At 41.5% G+C, this 17,396-nt stretch overlaps 1 protein-coding gene across 1 annotated transcript in view; it reads right to left on the bottom strand.

The window, feature by feature from the left end:
* SLC10A7 (solute carrier family 10 member 7) overlaps window positions 1-527 on the bottom strand; it is a 158,348-nt gene extending 157,821 nt beyond the window's left edge. Inside the window, exon 1 of the mRNA XM_026867003.1 lies at window positions 30-527. Within this exon, the coding sequence (XP_026722804.1) occupies window positions 30-527 (498 nt within the window). The remainder of the gene's footprint in view (window positions 1-29) is intronic.
* Between the last annotated feature and the right edge of the window lie 16,869 nt (window positions 528-17,396).

The following is a 17,396-nucleotide window of genomic DNA, read 5'->3' as shown; positions in this document are numbered from 1 at the left end:
CGGCGGGGGCGTGCGCGCTGTTTTGGTACATTACAACGTCTGCGTGACGCCCGGCGCTTGACGCGCGGGAGGGCGGGCAGGAGGCTGCCGGCGGCGGAAGTCCCCACAGTTACACTCCGGTCGCCCGCGTTGCGGGAGCGAGGGGCTCGGGACCGGCCGTGGCTGCTCTCACACCCGTACTGCCTGTACCCACCCCTCGGTTGTTCCCCGCCGCCCCGGGGTTCTCCCGGTATCGCTTCGTTGCCGTAGGAAGGCGCCGGCCTGCCCGCTGTGGGCAGAGCCCCGCAGACTCCTGCCCTGCCCGCGGATCTATCGCGACCGGCCGACATCGCCGCTGCCTGTGAGCGCCTGCTGACCCAGCCGCCTCCCGACCTGGAGACGATGCCCTCTGCGGAGGCCGCCGTGTTTATTTCACTGTTAGATACCTTCCCCTTAAAACGAAGTGTTAGAAAAACCTCATTCTGGTGCTCGACCCGCGCTTCCCATTTCCTATTCCCCGCCTGTCTCCGCTTCCCCGCTGGATTCATTAGCCCGGCCTCTGCCCGGCCACGACCCCCTCGCCCTAAATCACATTAACGAGGAAATGATAAAGTACGAAACGCTCCGTCACCGCAGCTGTTCACACCGCTGCTGCCACGGCCGCCTTGTTCCGGCGGCGTTCAAACGCGCAGCGGTTCTGCGGTGTGATTGCTAAGTATTTAGGTAACTTCACAGCCTCTGTGGCTGTATTTAGGCTTTGAAGAACAGCCCTGCCGTACGCTTTCCACTTCTTGCCACCAAGTAAGTAAGTGTTAAATAGCTGAAAGCCGTGATCTCAGCTACTTCGGGAGGAGTATGTTGTTGTGTGAGGTTCGCTTGTGTAAACGTGTACATCATAGCTGATTTTTTTTTTAATATGGAGGGAACATGCCTTCTCCCACCCACAAGGGGATCCAAAATGTGCAGTTTAAAACGATCATACGTTTTGCCACTTCCCTAAAGTTTACCGGAGTACACGTAGGTCCTTGCTCTCTTCTCAGATACAAGGGCCAAATTGCAAAACCTCACTGCATTTGCCTGTGCAACTGCTACAGGTTGGCTGTTTTGGGAGAAAATAAATGCCTAACAGCTGTTCTTCCAGAGCAAGCTGTTATTATAATGAGCATAGAATTTGATTACTTGGAGGATTTGATTACTCCACAGGAAGGATCAGACGAATCAGCTAAAGATATGAAGTCAATGTTTATCATATAAATTATATTAAATCTTTGCCTGGATACTCATTCACAGGTGAGGTGGCCCCAATTCTATGACACGGGTTTTATCTGCACTGTTCACGGATCAGAGTGCTTAGATCTTTTTCTCCATGGTTCTGAGAGCACTCTAGCAAGCACACAGACCCTCTGATCTCACCACAGCAGGAGACTACACAGATGTCCAGTGTTTCCTGGGTCGTTTTGTTGTGCACCCTCTTCCTGGCAGTTCTGGCCTGGATGGTTTGTCACACAATGCAGAGGCCTTGCTCTGCACCAGCAGGACTATACAGCACAAACAATTTCAGCACAATTCAGGAAAGCATTGTTACCAAGCAAAAGCAAAATAACATCTCTTGAGGCCAAAAGTTAAGCCCTCAGAAATTAGAAGCAGCCAGATTTCATAGTGAATGAAGCTGCTGCAATATTAGTTGCTGCAGAAGGTGTAGACAGAGGCAAAGTGGCAGATACGGAGGGTGCTTGGTCTGGTGGTAAAATCCAGTCCTGCAGTAGGCAGCAGTCTCTCCCTGCTTTTGTACCATAGTTTGTACATGGTACTAATCCTGCCCCTCACTCTTTGTGGGTGGATACTAATTATGAATTTCTAATCTTGTCTACTGCCCAAGTAAATTCTAGGTTCATTTTGCCAACAAGTTTCAGATGTTTGCTCACAGCAGCTCTAGTTGGCAAAAATTTGAAACCTCAGGTTCAGTCCCAGGCTCTGGAAGATTCTTCTAATTTTCCCCTCTGATGGGTCACTCCTTGGGCATTGTCCCAAGCCTAGCTCATCTAGAGAAGGATGAGCTATCTCTCTGTGTATCAGATTTAGAACAGTTAAGAAATATCAAAAAAAAACCCCCAAAACCTAATGGTTTGCCAATGGTCATCAGATATCACAGGAAAAGTTTGACTTTTGTCCATGCTCAACTAAAGAAAAAGATAAGCTTTAATAAGGCTCTGTTGCTTTGAGTGGATGCTTTGCCTGGAAATCTGTTTTCAAGAGATCTGAAGTTTGTAATAAACGTTTTTTGCCAACTGAGGTATAAATTACATGGATTCCTGTGGCTCTTCTGTAATCTTTAAGATCATATATAGATATTCTAAACTGTGTATCGAAAGCCTCGTACAAAGATATTTTAGCTGGTTTTGTTTAAAAGCCATTCTTTGAGCATCATGATAAGCATATAGGCCTGTTAGATGAAATAGATTAAATCATTCCTGACTTTAAATAAGAGAGCAGTCTGTAAGCCCTGCCCTGCCCCACCAGCACGGAGCAGGAAGGAAGAAAACACTTGTATAATTGCCAGGTTTCTCATGCATCTTAAGTCTGTTTGCAAGACAGCTTCAGTGTTGCTATAAGGCAATTTGTCATACATATCGAGGTATTTGGTCAGTATTAGAGAGGGACAACTCAGTGTCTGTCATCCAAAACTATATCCTGCAACATTTCACTTTCCTCATCAGGTTCCCATACAGATAATATACATATCTTAATTAACCAGTGGGACTCAACCAGATCCCAGAATGGGCTGGCACATGTGTACGTGTATTCTCCATTAACATCGTACAAACCCATTTGGGGATATGTTTAGCTGTGCCTTAGACACAGTACAGGAATGAGAATTTAGCTTTTCTCTCATTTCACATGACCAAATTTTCATTTTTGTTCAACTGCAAACATACCTCAGGGCTTCCAGATGCTTTCTTGCCCTCGTGTTTCCTTCTGCATAATACAAAAGCTTCATGGCATGCGTAGCTATGTGACACTAAATCTTCATTGTTCACTGGTCAGATGTTGAAATCCACAGGATTGTTTATGTGAGCAACGACCAGTTTTCATGTCTGCAAAGATGCAGAAGCAGACTGGACATTTCAGGGCTTCACATTATGAACAATCAATCAGTCTTATGTGGTTGGTAACTGATGCCGAGACGTCAGCTCCCCTTTGTGCCATATGGAGCCTCTTTCTTTTGTGTACCCAGCCCTCTTATCTGCACGACATACCTTGCTGTCTAATAACTACACAGTTAAATTATTTTAGGGAATGTGCTGGGATTTTTAAGTTCTGTAGTAGCAGATGTCATCTGATTATGCATTTAGACAGGAGAGATTTCAATATGAAGGAAAGGGGATCATGAGATAAAGGGAGCTTTAAACGAGAGGAAGAGAGTATTAAATAATTTAACTTGGAAAGAACAAAGATATTCAAAATGAACAAGATAAAGAGAGGTGTTAATTATAAATAGGAAAGTTGAGGAGAAAAAGTGGAAATATATGGGAGACAGTTTACAACACATTTATATATCTCACAAGCACTTAGTGGCATGATCTCAGATTTTCTCAGGCGCCTGAGGAGGTTGCCATACTGATCCCATTAGCTGGTTTTCCTTACGGAAATGGAGTTCACAACTCTCATTCTGTCCTGGCCTAGGTGCTCACACTATTTCGAGCATCTGCAAGGCATCTTTTGGTTGTTGCTACCAGATATAATTAAATGCCTGAGAGTGCTTAGGTATTGCCAGCTGCAAGACTTACTACCATTAGCATAATGCAGTAGTGGAAATTATGTACAAGTTCAATTTAGAACAGCACTTCATGGGACTTAAACACATGTATAGGTGTGCTTTTCTAAATAGAAGCTATTTTATGAATCTTTATTTCTACACAGGTATGATATTTTTTTCCCCCAGAGACTTTAAATGCATGCCTTTTTTTTTTTTTTTTTTTTTTTTTTTTTTTTCTAATAGAGGGTTCTCTTATATATTTAGCTATCCAACAAATAAGGAATTTTTCTTTTACTTAAGACCTGGTGTGAAATTTTTATGCACTAATATTAGGCATTAGGAAGAAAATTTAAATGGCAACAAAAGGGGCTTTGCTGATCCCTTGCCTAGAACCTGTTTGTTCTAACACAGAAACAGAACCTGGCTTAGTGCTGCTGCATTCATGATATTCTCTTGCCTTCTCCTAAACCTAGGCCGTATAGATTAAAGAAATTTTCATGGTTTGCACTTTTTCCCGGTAGACAGCAAGGCTATAATGCATCCAGAAGACTGGATTTGAAAAAAGAAAACCAAAAAGCAATTGGCATAATAAAGCTGGTTCTTGAAACAAATTATAGGCTTCTTTAACTGCAATTTTAAAACATTAAAAAAAAAAATTGTTTTTAAAACCATGAAAAGCTGTACATATTTAAACCTGAAAAATGAAAGCGAGAACATGAAATAGTTCTCTGGACAATTTCACAATAAACAAGAATTAAACCTGCTCAGCAAGACACTTCAGAGATAACATGGTGATAGTTTTATGGTTTTATTCTCCTTACACTTAAAAAAATAATCTTGTAATATTACAATAATCATACCAAAACACCCAAAACATGAGCAATTTCAGTACAAAAACCTCTGCTGTATTTTATGGGGGAGAAGCAGCAGATCTGTTACTGGGTGTGTATGTACACATGTGCAGATGCAAACACTTTCCAACAGTTTCAGAGTATGAACCACTTGTAATGGAAAGAGCATGAATATCACAGAAAGCAGGAAGAGGAGAGCAGCCATCCCAGCTGTGATACCTGTCACAAAGGGCAAGTTTGGAAGGAGCAGCCATCAGAGAAGTCAGAAATACATGAGTGCATATAGGAGAAAGAAAGAGACAGTTGCTAGAAGAAGGGTTTGTCTTAGGGTTGCTGAAAGCTGGCTTTTTGAAGCTTACACATTATCTTCTAAAGAAGAAATAGCAGAGCTTGTCCAAAAGAAAGGACAGCCTGTGATCCAAACTTTGCATTCACCCAGCTGGATGGAGGGTGGGACCTGATCTCTCCCATGTCTGTCCCTTTGGATTTTAACATTACCAAAGAGTTTAAAGGTTCAGAGAAACGGGGCAAATTCACTAGCTTACCTGAGGGAGAATGCCAGAAAAGTTGTCTTCAGACTGTCTTAGATTTGTCAGTTTGACTTTGTCATGCTACAGCCCCTGTTGCTTCATACGTCTTGGATCTTTGCACATCATTGCCATGTTCTGTCTTCACCGTGGGCCAGGATCCAGCTCTCCATCACTCTGGAGAAAAGTCAAGTGCATTCCCCAGACAGAGCTATGATGAACTCTGACCGTGGCCGATTTGGTCATTTAGGAGGCTACAGTCTCACCATCAATGTGATGTGCAACTGAGAGATGCAAGTGTAGACACAGCCCTTGTGCTTAGCTTGGCACATTGACTTCTGTTGACTATTTTGAACATCAAACCGTGTTCATAACTCACAGTGACCATTCACAATGACCTGACCATTCAGTCCTCACCAGCCGCCACGATTTCCCCCTGCAGGATGGAAACTAAGCAGCGTGTTATGCATACACATGTAGGGTACAGATTTACAAGGGAAGGTTTCACCTGACCTCCCCTAAATAAACCAGACCAGGAAATAATAAACTGAGTGCCAGGAAATAGGGGAGGTTACAGTCACAGCTTGACAGTGCCATCATTTACCTGCACTGGAGTAAATTCCACATTATCTGCAAATCAAGTTATCTGATCCCAGCCTTAACTAGCTTTTTGATTTAAAATGGACTAGGAAGTGCCCGTGCAGGAACCTAAGTGCTTCTGTGTGTGGTGTATGTCAGCCTGAGAGTGAGGTGTGTGTTCCTACCCATCCATGTGGCACTGGGCCCCTTTGCAGTGCTGAAATCAGGCTATTCTTCTTTTCTTTCTTGTTTACTAAATTGTTGTTTATACCAGGGCAGAATTCAGAGATCAGACTGCGAGGCTTCTTTGCACCAGGTATTGTGCAAGCATAAACCCAGGCATGTTTATGCTACAATCAAGTAACTGTAGTGCATATACACACACAATGGACCTCACTTTAACGTAGCCCTTGTTAGTAGTTAGTTAGTGCAGTGATTAATACCATTGGTGCCCCATCCCTGGAAATATTCAAGGTCACATTGGATGGGGCTTTGAGCAACCTGACTGAGTCCCTGCTCACTGCAGGGGGCTTGGACTGGATGACTTTTAAAGGTCACCCCTCAAAAAAAGTGGAGTCAGGAAGGAAGATAAGCTAGTGAGAAATACACTAAATAATTAGGAAAATAAAAGATAACCAGAGAGGGAGAGATACATTAAAAGCTGTTTAATAAAAAATCGGCTATTACATCTATCAATACAGAAAAAATGAGAATGCTGACAACAATTCATCCCACGATCTGCAGCATTAATAAGTGATGAAGTATTAAAAAAACTGGGACGCTTTGTGCCTAAAACAATATCATATCAGGACAAGGGAATAAAGCTGAACTAAAACAAAGGACATGATGGTGTATTGCTGGCAAATAATGACATAAATGAAAAACAAAAACATGGAAACAAGTACAGTCCCTCCAACCATCAAATATAGGAAAAACATGACTGCCTCTTTTTTTTTTTTGGCAGCAATCAGATACAAATCATGAAGTCAGCACTGTCTGATGAATGTTTTTGATGCAGTTGTTATTCCAGAAGTGTCCAGCCCAAACTGCTTATTTAAATAAAGAGAGTGAGATGGCACAGGAACCAAGGATTAAAGTGATGCTGAGTTAAGAATTTTGGGATATTTACCGTCCCAAGGTAAACAGCACCATGAAGGATGAAGCCTGGAGGGAAAGCCTGTTTGACCTAAGACTACTGTCATGCCACTCTTCCACTGGGATTTCGTTTCCCCCTCACTAACCAGGAGGCAAAACTTTTGCACCTCTGCCACATCCAGTGCTCGAACACCCACCACTTGTTTCTTTGGAACAACCAACACAGTTGCTAAACCCCCTCACTCCTCCCTTCTCTCATGCTCAGCATCTGCCCCATGCCTTTACTGGGACATTGCTGAAGAGCTCTGCCCCTGGGACACTGTGCCCTCTCCTTCCTATTCCCAAGGAAAGGAAGAGTTATTCTTTTGTGAACCTGAAATATTCCTACAACATAATCAGATTTCACAAAGATTTCCAAGCAGCACTGTCCGCTGTCTGCCATCTATCCAGTCTATACAACACAAGTCATCTTATGTTGATTTTGTATTGTTCATTTCAGGTCTTGTCCAACCTCCCCCATTTCATTCCATGTAAGTGGCTTTAATGCCAGAGCCCTCTGCTGTAGTGACTGAGAGGAAGAAGTCACCTTTTTGTAGGTACAATTCAGTTAGAAAGAGCAGTAGAGAAGCTAGAGACAAGAAGAGCAGAGATGGGGAGGGATCATTGGGGTTGGGTTTTTTTTTTCAGCAGAATCTAAGGAGGCTGTATTAAATCGGGCCTGATATTTCCTTTAGAGGATGTGCATTAAGCAGAGTTCTACCCTGATCCCTTTAGGAAGTGGGAGAGTTACGATGGTGCCTTTTCCCTGAGAGCATTTCTAAACTTTCCTCATAGGAAGCTTTCCTTGTGGTGCATTCTTAAGTAGATCAAATGTAAAGGAAAATCCCAGTTCAGAATTAATTGGCATACATTTTTTCAGAAGCTGGAGGGATTTTGAATTTCTTCCTTCTAGATGAACTTACAACACTCCTGCAATCCCACATTTGAAGTTGTACCTGTCTGTGGAAGCATGCAAGCACAAGGCCTGCAGCAAAATACATCTTTCTGATTTTACCTCTCCACCCTGTTACTCAGACAGATGCTTTCCAGCATGGTGTCGATGGCCCATGTTTAGTCCAGCTTATTCTTGCAGTTTTTGCTTCCTTTGGTGATGTTCTCGCTGTGGACACAGTAGCACAGAAAGCAAACTATGTTTGGAATTAAACATTTCCATCTTGCCTGCGCTCTCAGAGTCAGCCACTGCAGCAGAAGCTTTGGTAGGGTAAAAAGACTCCTTGTTTGAGGGGGTCCAGAAAAATACCTCACTTGGAAATGCTTAGCACCTTTAGTTCAGGATCATCCACACTGTGTGCTTGCCTTCCATTACTTTATGAAAGAAAGCAAAGGTGTTTCTACCACGACAGACCACTGTCCCCTTGAGTCATGCTTCTGCTCTGAAAAAATAGCTCACTTCTAAACACAGCCAACCAAATGACACATCCACTGCCTAAGTACCACCACTCTTTATCCACACAGGTATTCACTCTTCATCTCCTGTCCAGCAGCTATCTTTGTCTACAGTACGCTTCATCTGAGTCACACAGTAATAATCATTGCTTATATACAAGATCCCTTGTGTACTGTATATTAATGTCTGGCTGGTAATTTAATGGCACCTCTAGGCATAAACAAAAGTTTATTAAAACAGTAAGTAAAATGTTCCCAAAGACTGGCCTGCATTTTTAATTTTCTATTCAGCATTCCAAAATACAGAGCCAGCCTTCTTATACAAAAAAAGAAAGCTATGGCATTAAGACCAAGTAATACCATTTTGCACAAGTTAGACATAGCACGGCCTAGAGCAAGAGGATGCATCATTTATATTCAGAAACCCCTTCTTTTCTGATCATCTTTAACAATGACAGCCAAACAAAACTTTGGATTGATTATTAGGAAACATGTACAACTCCAGGAAGGAGCATCTTATTGATTACTACTCAGATTACTTGTAAATTCTTAGAGATGAAACCACACAGCAGTTAAAACTTTAAATTCCAGTCAGTAGTTGGCAGTGCCCTCTGTAGTTAAGACTGAGTCGTGCTCTGAACATTGGGCACATAAAAGTGACACCATTCTTTCCCTCTGCTTATTTCTGCATTTGCAGGAGATGCTTATTTTACAAATGATTTAGTGCTTTAAAGACCAGCAGATTTCTTCTTCTTTTATCATAAAAATAATCCTTTGAGCTCAGTAAAATGCACATAACACATGTGTCAGCTAGGACATGTACTATTACACATTTACAGTGGGTAAGTAGGTAGACACATTTTTTGACAATATTTAGCAGAAAATTGGACTGGCTTTCACATTTCAGGTTAAGTAATGGAAACATGACAAAATTCATTAGAAAATCTGTCCATGGAGGAAATTCACTGTGGAGATGCTAACAAACAAGCAAGGAGCTCTGCTTTTAGCAAGTCTCATTTCAGATCCCAGCCACATTTCCAGAGTGCGGTGATGTTCCCCCTCCACAGCTCCACTGTAATTTAGCATACGCTAGGGACCCTGAAGCTCTTTCCAGCCCCCAGGGCACATCACCGCCTCTCTCCATACTGAAACACGACGCAGCGGTGCTCGACTGGCCACTGTACCTCTTGGGTTGCACAGAAAGGAGACAAGAGCGTTCAGGCTGAAACGGAGGTAGACAGACGTGCTCCAACAGGTCCCATCGAAGTGATTGGAGCAATAGGATTTTGGGAGCCTCGAGGAAACAAAGATGTTGCCACCTCTTTGCTCAGAGCCTCAATGCTTTTTTCATAACCTAGAATATTTACCTGCTTGCCACCATCAAGGGACTCAGGCAACTGAGAAGTCTCTTGCAAACAGCACCAGCAAGAGTTAGGAAGGAGGAGAAAGACTAAAGATATCTTGGAAGAAAAGCTCCCAGAATAAATCCTTCAATGTCTGTACAGAATAAAAACTTGGCTTGTAAAAGATAAAAGCATGCATGGTACACCAATGGCTTTTTTTGTGGCATTCTTCAGTGTTACACACAGTTTGGCATTTTATTTTTACAACACATTTTTCTTATATTTATGAGACAGTCTAATATAAACAGTTTTGCTACTGCCCTGTTAGCCTCAGCCTGCAGAGACTGGGGTCCTTCTTTATTTGCAGCAAGGTGATTTTAGCTTTTTTAAAAAAACAGACTCTTGTAGTTTTAACTGGTTTGTTAAGCATTCAGCACCAAGCAGATCTTAAGTCTTGCACAAATATCTCAGGGTTTTTTTTTTTGTCTATCAGACATTGGTGGCACTGCTCGTGAGAAAAAAACAAAAGGTAAGGGTCAGGCAACAATGCCAGGGTTAGGGTAACTGTGGTGTGTACTTTGTGGTATTTCACATTTACAGTTAAAACATCAGGGCCAATATGTTATCTGTCATAAAATGCCACCATTAAATATTCAGGCATAATAGACTACATATGCAAACAAGAGCTTGCAGGATCTGGCCCAGAACTTAAAATTAGGCAAATTAACACTGCCTTTGGAGCCTTCGGACCCAATGTGCCAGTAAGTCCCTGAAACCCTCATGGAGGTCAAGGGGTCTTCCATGTGGGAGGGGAATTCTTATTCAAACCACACCCTCACATGGGACATTCATTATAAGGCTCTCTTTTTTATGTTTTTTCTTCTAAAGATGAGGATGACTGTTTACAGCCCTCACTATTAAAGGCAAGAGTTTGTTCCCATTTTTATATTTTAATCTCTGTAGCTGTGATTTAATGATTTTTTTTTTTAATATTGCACTGTCTATGCACTGTCTATGCACTTTTCCTGCATAACAGCTGTGCAGATACAAGTGCTGAAATTTTAGCCCCAGTTCAACAGAGCACTTACACACATATTTAAGGTGCTGCAGCTGGTGAAGAGGCGGATTTACTTAAATACTCTGCTGAGTGCAGAGGTCTGACCTATGACCTTATATCATATGCAACTTTAAGTTGAGTTAATAACAGTTATATATATGCAGTGACATAAACCACTGTCTTTTTCATTCCAGGAATAGAAAAGAATAAGAAAAATGTTGGTCAGAGTCTGGAAGCTTTGCATATTCATACTTCTCACAGTTGTTAAGTGTTTGAAAATTCAGGTAATGAGCATACAATACTCTGGCTGCCTTTGTATTGCTTGGGGGTTTGGTATTCTAGTAATATCTCTACAGAAACCATTCTATCAAGTCAGGTTTTTTGCCCTCAAATTGAATTAGCACTTGTACATTGAAGTTTCCAACATCACCCATAAGATTTTTCAACTTGTCAAAAGAATCTGCATGGTCTCTAACCATGAATAAAAATGATTTAGATATCATCTTTATTTCAAGTTTTATTTCCTGGGATTAATTTAATTGATTGTGCTGGTGGCTTGTTAAGCATCTGCCAAAATAAACAGACCATTTGTCTTTCTATGTAAACATATGGGTACCTGGTTTAATTATAGTTTGTACTAGTGTTGAGGAAAAAAAACAAAAAACAAAAAACAACAAACCAAAAACAAAACCCCAAACCAGAAAGTAAATAATACTCTCTGTTTTCCAAACTGACACCATAGACCTCAAATTGTAAAAACTCCCTCATAGCAACAAAACTTGTCTCATTTTCCTCTTGCTGATTTTAATAAATCTTTTATCATATGGATGAAAAATAATAAAGTTCAGTAGATTATATATAACCTCCTAACTTTTTTTTTGCATATATCCACGTGCTTACACAAGACATCCATGGTTTTCTCCTTGCCTGATATAACTAGAAGTAGCCCTGTAAATCTTTACTTCAATGTAATTCTCATTTTATGCTTAGCAGACCTAACCCTGATTTGTGTGTCTGTTACTACAATCACATTAACCCTGTTTTGTGGCTGTGTAACAGATCAGGGTCTAAACCAAGAACTGTAGGTAAAATACAGTGGAACACACACCCCTTTGGCTTTAACACATTTTTACTTCCCCCAGACAGCTCTATGAAAGAAAATAGCATTGCCAGCAGGAAATAAAAGGAATAAATTGTTTCAAATAAATATTCTTAACCTCTTTTGCAATAATTATTTAGTTCCTTTAAGATCTTTAGACATCCTGATTTTCTTAGCTATCCTCACTATATAATCAATAAATCATGGGCTTACATGGAGATAAAGCAAGCAGAAGCAAGTGGAGCCTCTAGCACTTGAGTGGCAGTGGGCAAAAAGAATCACCTCTGTAATAAGATTCTGGAAACCCATAGGTACATGTAGGATCTGTTATTAATAGCCTTTTTATGCCTAGATAAGCACCATTTGTAGCAGTGTGCATGTGCAATACAAATGAAATATTAATCAGCAGCACACAGTTGTGTTCAAACAGAAGGAAGCTGCATAGATAAGACTTGTTCCATTACACAGAGCCTTAGCTTCTCCCTCTCTACAGACCACTTCACCAGTTTCCTATCCCGAGCTTGCAATGAAACAGAGCACACATACACACAGCACACCTCAGGTCAAGGAGGGGAGTGAAGATGAGACAGCTGCTGTCAAACACCCAACAAGAGTTGGGGAAAGCAAGTGACAAAGTGGGTACTTTATGACTAGCTCCAGTTTTGAGACTTTCAGAAGACCTTGGAAAGAGAAGAATAATGGCCACGTAACTAAGATATGCAAAGTGTGAAGACCCTTTGGGAGCCAGACCAGAAGAAAAGCAATAATTATCCCCACACCACCAAATGGCCAGCTCTTTCAGAGCCAGGAAACCAGGGTCCAGAGTCATCTGTGTGCAGCCACCACTGCTTAGATGACATCGTTTAGTAGTGGGAAAGGAGCAGGTCTCCACCGATATAACCTAGCCTTGCAATTGCTCTCAAGTGGAGAAGGAAAAGAGGAAAAAAAAATAATAAAGGTACAGTAGGAGCCTTGCCATTTCCTAACACAGGAAATATCTGGTCACCAACAATGATCCCTAGATGAATTCAATAGATATTCTCTTTGTCTTAGAATATCCTGGTCCATCATTGTTTTTGAAAACAAAAGTTATGCTCTAGAGGCTGCACATCATGTATCTACCCAGACACCTTCAGACTGCCAAACCTCAGCCCGGTCTCCTCAGAGCTCAAGCTCTGCTCCTTGGGAGAGCTGCAGAGGAAATTAGGATAGCCACATTATGTCATCTCTCTGCTGTTCTCAGTCACACACTAGATTCAGAAAACAAACCAAAGATTGGCTTTTAAATGATACATGGATGAATATCCTGCTTCAATTAAATAGAATCTGGCATTAGTAAACTTATCACTAAACTGCTAAAAAATTCAGAAAGGCAACAAAAATTCAGAAGAGGTGCAACCATGTCATTGGCACTGGTTGCTGAAAGCAGTTATTCATCTAATGACAAAAGTAAGCTATTCCCATTTCCTCAGATCAGTATATAATTTGGGGGGCTGTCTATCTTGGGATAACTTACTTTTACCCTTAACGGAGGAACATAAAAATTCTAATCAGTTTTCAAATCTCAGGAGTCCAAAGAGAATTTGCATTTCTGCATAAAGAAGGACCCAGTACAAAAGAATAAAACGGGAACAATTTGGATTAGATGAACTCAGGTAGGATGCTGCTGTGGTCAGTTCCTCAACAGGATTTAGCATGGTTGGTAAGACCTACCTTCCTTCAACCCCTCCTCTGGAATGATGCCAGCTGTAATTATACATTATAATGAGCAAGAATCTCGAATTCACAGTAGAGCAGTGAACTTGTTTCTCCTCACCTTCAGTAATGTATTTCTGCCCTCCTTCTTCATCTTTCCTGTGTTGTTTTGTAGTTTATGTCAAACAAGTCTCATTCTTCTCATTACAGACAAAAATCTCTGCTTGTTGAAGTGCTGAGCGTGCTAATTCTTGTTGTTCTCACTTGTTACAGGAAACCTTCTGCCAAAGGAACTGTTTGACTTAAAATATTGTAAACAACCTCTCCTCCTTTACCCGCCACAGCTTGCTTTTAAGAAGTCTTGTTTTCATAAACAGTACATCTTGTCTGTTCAAAACAGCATAACTAGGAGTTGCCATATGAAATACATTTATGAAGTTAGCAATAAAGAAATACCTTGACAGACTAATGATGACCTCCTGCAAGCCAGGCACTTAAAAAGCTCGCTTTCCTGCTTAGCAGACTAAAACAAGATAGCTGAGTGGCACGATTTCCACTCACTTGTCAAGTGTAATACCTGTCCTATGGGCTACCGCAAAAATTAAAATAAAATTCACCATAGAGATGGCTACTGGATAAGTCAGTCTGACTGTGAGGGTCATGAAGTAGCCAGGTTAGTGTCAGCTTCCAGTGGACACCAGAAGAGACTGAAGATAACAAGAAAATATGGATCTTCCTTTTCCATTGCTTACCTTGCTGAAGCCTGTTGAATTCTATAGCATTTCTTCCAGTTTGAAACCAGGGTGAGAAGAACCAGACTTCTTAAGGAGGAGGGTCTGGCTTTGAATCTACCTGGGTATTTTGCCTGGTGCCTAAGCACTTGTCTCTTGCACACAGCTTCCGCTCTGAGCAGCAAAGGCAAGTGTAGAGACAGAAATGTAAGAAAGGGAGAGTAGTACACTCTTGGCAAGAGTGGAAATGGAAATTTAAATAGTAAGAAAGGCTAACTTGGATAGCGCTTCGCGAAGGAGTAACGCCTGGACCGATGATGAATTGCAACTAGGACTTTGCCACCAAGTTCACTGGGTTTCTGACAATCTGTGTGTGAGTTCTACAGTCTTGTTTGGGTGGGTAAACACTGGCCTGCTCGCGCTGGTGCCTCTGGCAGGAGGGAGCAGCCATACACTGATCGCATGGCTGGAGTCATGGGCAGTGCCCACAGGCACCCATCAGGTCCAGTTTTGCTGTGTGGTGTTTCTTTAGGAGCTCACATGCTACAGAGCTAAACCCAGGAGGATTAGGGGTGATGCTCTCTCCTTCCACATATCAGCTGTAACTTCTCATTTTCCCGTGTATTATATTCTGTAGAGATCCCATTGCATTTCACATCACATAACACACAAGTAGAGAACAGCAGTTTCCTTTAGAATTATTGACAAGCATGATAAACAAATACAACTTAAAGCTAGCTAGGTACTAGACACTTAAAATACAAATGCACACAAGTATGAAAGCTATTAAAAAAAAACCCTGTAATCATTATTTGAACATGTCTATATAATTCCTAATGCAAGTAGAAGAGGGAGAAAATGCCTAATGTCCATGACTCAGAAATTCACTGGCCCGTAGTCTTGCGCTAAGATTACCATTGCTCAGCGCAAACATTCAAACTGGAGGCAAAATGATGTTCACTCTTTGAATTTGATTTATTCTTCCAGACTTCAAAGCTGGGCAGAAAGCCTTTCTAGAAAACGGTGAAGAGTGAAATCTTGATTCTGTCCAGGCTAATAAAGTGCTTGTGAAGGCCTGACCTTGCTTAAGTTCAATTAGCATTTCTGAAAGTACCAGAGCCTGATGCATTTCTGCTAAAATAACCTCTGCCTTTGAGCACATGTGTTTCTCACAGGGGCTCCACACCCACCGGGTGACCCTGGGGTGGTGTATGTTGTTATATTTATCATTATATTATAAAAATTAAATTATTAGTTGGACAAAAAATCATGCTGATGCCCATTGAGGTTCTACTCCAGGTGGGAGTCAGCAAAGCCATATACAACAGGTAGAGTCGGGGCTTTTCCCCAGAGATCAGGATTAGTGCTTGAAAATGGGAGAGCAGAAGTCCTGCCCTAAAAAGCAAACAGTTTTACCACTAAACAGGAAAAAACTACCTCATACCAACTGGAATGATGCTAAACCAAACCATAACCAAGCCAGTGTTGTGCTTGGTATCTAAGACACTTGCGATGCCATTAGCTTCCAGATACCTAGATTTTGACAGAGAATTTGTGATTGTTGTTTATTAGTAAGAAAAAGCTTTTTGCCACTTTCTTTTGAGTGAGATACATGGGTATGTCCTAGAGGTTTGGGTTTTTTCACTAGGGTGTTTTGAGAGGTTCCCACCTTTGTTTTCTACTTTACCCTCTGTATCTCCTTTCACCTTCTGGATTTGCATGCGCTACTGTTTATTCATCACTTTGCTTTATTAAGCTGAAGTTCAGGTTTTCACCTGTGTTGTATGTTTTGCAACCATGAAATGTGGATCCAGGTTTCAAAAGACACAAGAGTGTAAAGAACCTTACAGATGCTTTCTGAAGAAACTGCAGCAGGTTGAAGAGCAGTTCAGCAGTGCAGGGCTATTACCTCTGACCTAAAATAGCTTCTGAATTATTTTAGATTTCAGCATTGTTATGCTGGAATAAATATAGAGCTCTTTCTACATTTTCATCATGTTCTGATAAAATCCCAGGTCTGACAGTGTATCTTGACAAAAGAGTCCACATGAAATATGTTGCTAATTATTTATACACCTCTTCAAAGGCTCAGTGCTTCTACTTGTACTTCTCACTACTCTTACCTACCCAGGCCCTAAAGCTGTTTTTCAATCACTGAACTGAAACCCCTTAGAGTAACAAGTTTATAATGGAGGTTCATAAACCTGGCAGTGATTAACAGCACAGGTTAATCAAATGAGTGTTGAACAGGCTTTTCCCCCTTTTTCTTTAAAGGAAACTGGCCCCAAGTGTTTTTCCCTTATTGCTACGTGGAAATAAATTTGCAATTAACTTTTACTTATTGGTGTCGTAGCAGCCTCTGAAGACCCCAGCCAGAAGCGAGCACGGTTGTGCTTTTCAGCACATAAACGCATACCAGGAGACAGCAGTTGCTCTGAAGAGCCGACAACCCAGCACACAGCACCATCCCACAGACGAGCCCCAGCCATGCCCAGGGACCAGGCGCAGGCAGAGCCCGGCTCTGATGGGACCCATCCCTGACTGAAAAAGAGCAGGCAGCCTCACGCTCGGGTGTCATCCCATTTACTAAACAAGCTGCTTGATGGTTTAAAATAATTAAGAGGGATTATCCTCCACCAGCATCGGTTGGTCAGCTTCTTATGAAAATAAAAAGGATCGAGGCCACCTATTGCCAAACCTACTATGTCAAACTTACCCCAGAACCAAAAGGACATGTCTCTCTACACAAGGGCTTTGCATCTGATTTCAGCTGTTTGCAATCAAACTCTCAAACTAAAATCTGAGCACATTGTGTGTCAGTCACTAGCCATGGGATTTTTGTTTATAGCTTTCTAGGGTGTGATCTTGAAATCTTGATTTAATTCAATTCTGATGGGGAGAAAAAGGAAATTCCTGGACTAAGTTAGTTAAGTGCAGAAATGAAAAATAACTCTGGATAAGTACTGAAATGTATGGTATTTGCTTCACCACACTGACTCGGTATTTTGTTTTCTTGTGCTAATTACTTCTGAAAATTACTGTGCTCCCTTTACCCTCATCCCAACCACCCAGGATATACTTTTCTACTCCTGCCTAGATTTTTATGTTTCCATAGCCCTCTCTTTATTTTCTTCCATTTCAGTGGTGGGTATGAGATTAGATGCTTCAGCTAAACCCCCCCCACAGAGACATCTTTGTATCAGCAAGTCAGGTTAAGTGTCTGGGACCTAAGGTAGT

This window comes from Athene cunicularia, unplaced genomic scaffold (genome assembly GCF_003259725.1).
Source record: "Athene cunicularia isolate RWA unplaced genomic scaffold, athCun1 SCF_1, whole genome shotgun sequence".
In the NCBI taxonomy this organism is placed as follows: Eukaryota; Metazoa; Chordata; class Aves; order Strigiformes; family Strigidae; genus Athene; species Athene cunicularia.
The sequence above is the reverse complement of the archived record's forward strand: the minus strand, read 5'-3'. Positions and strand labels throughout refer to the sequence as shown.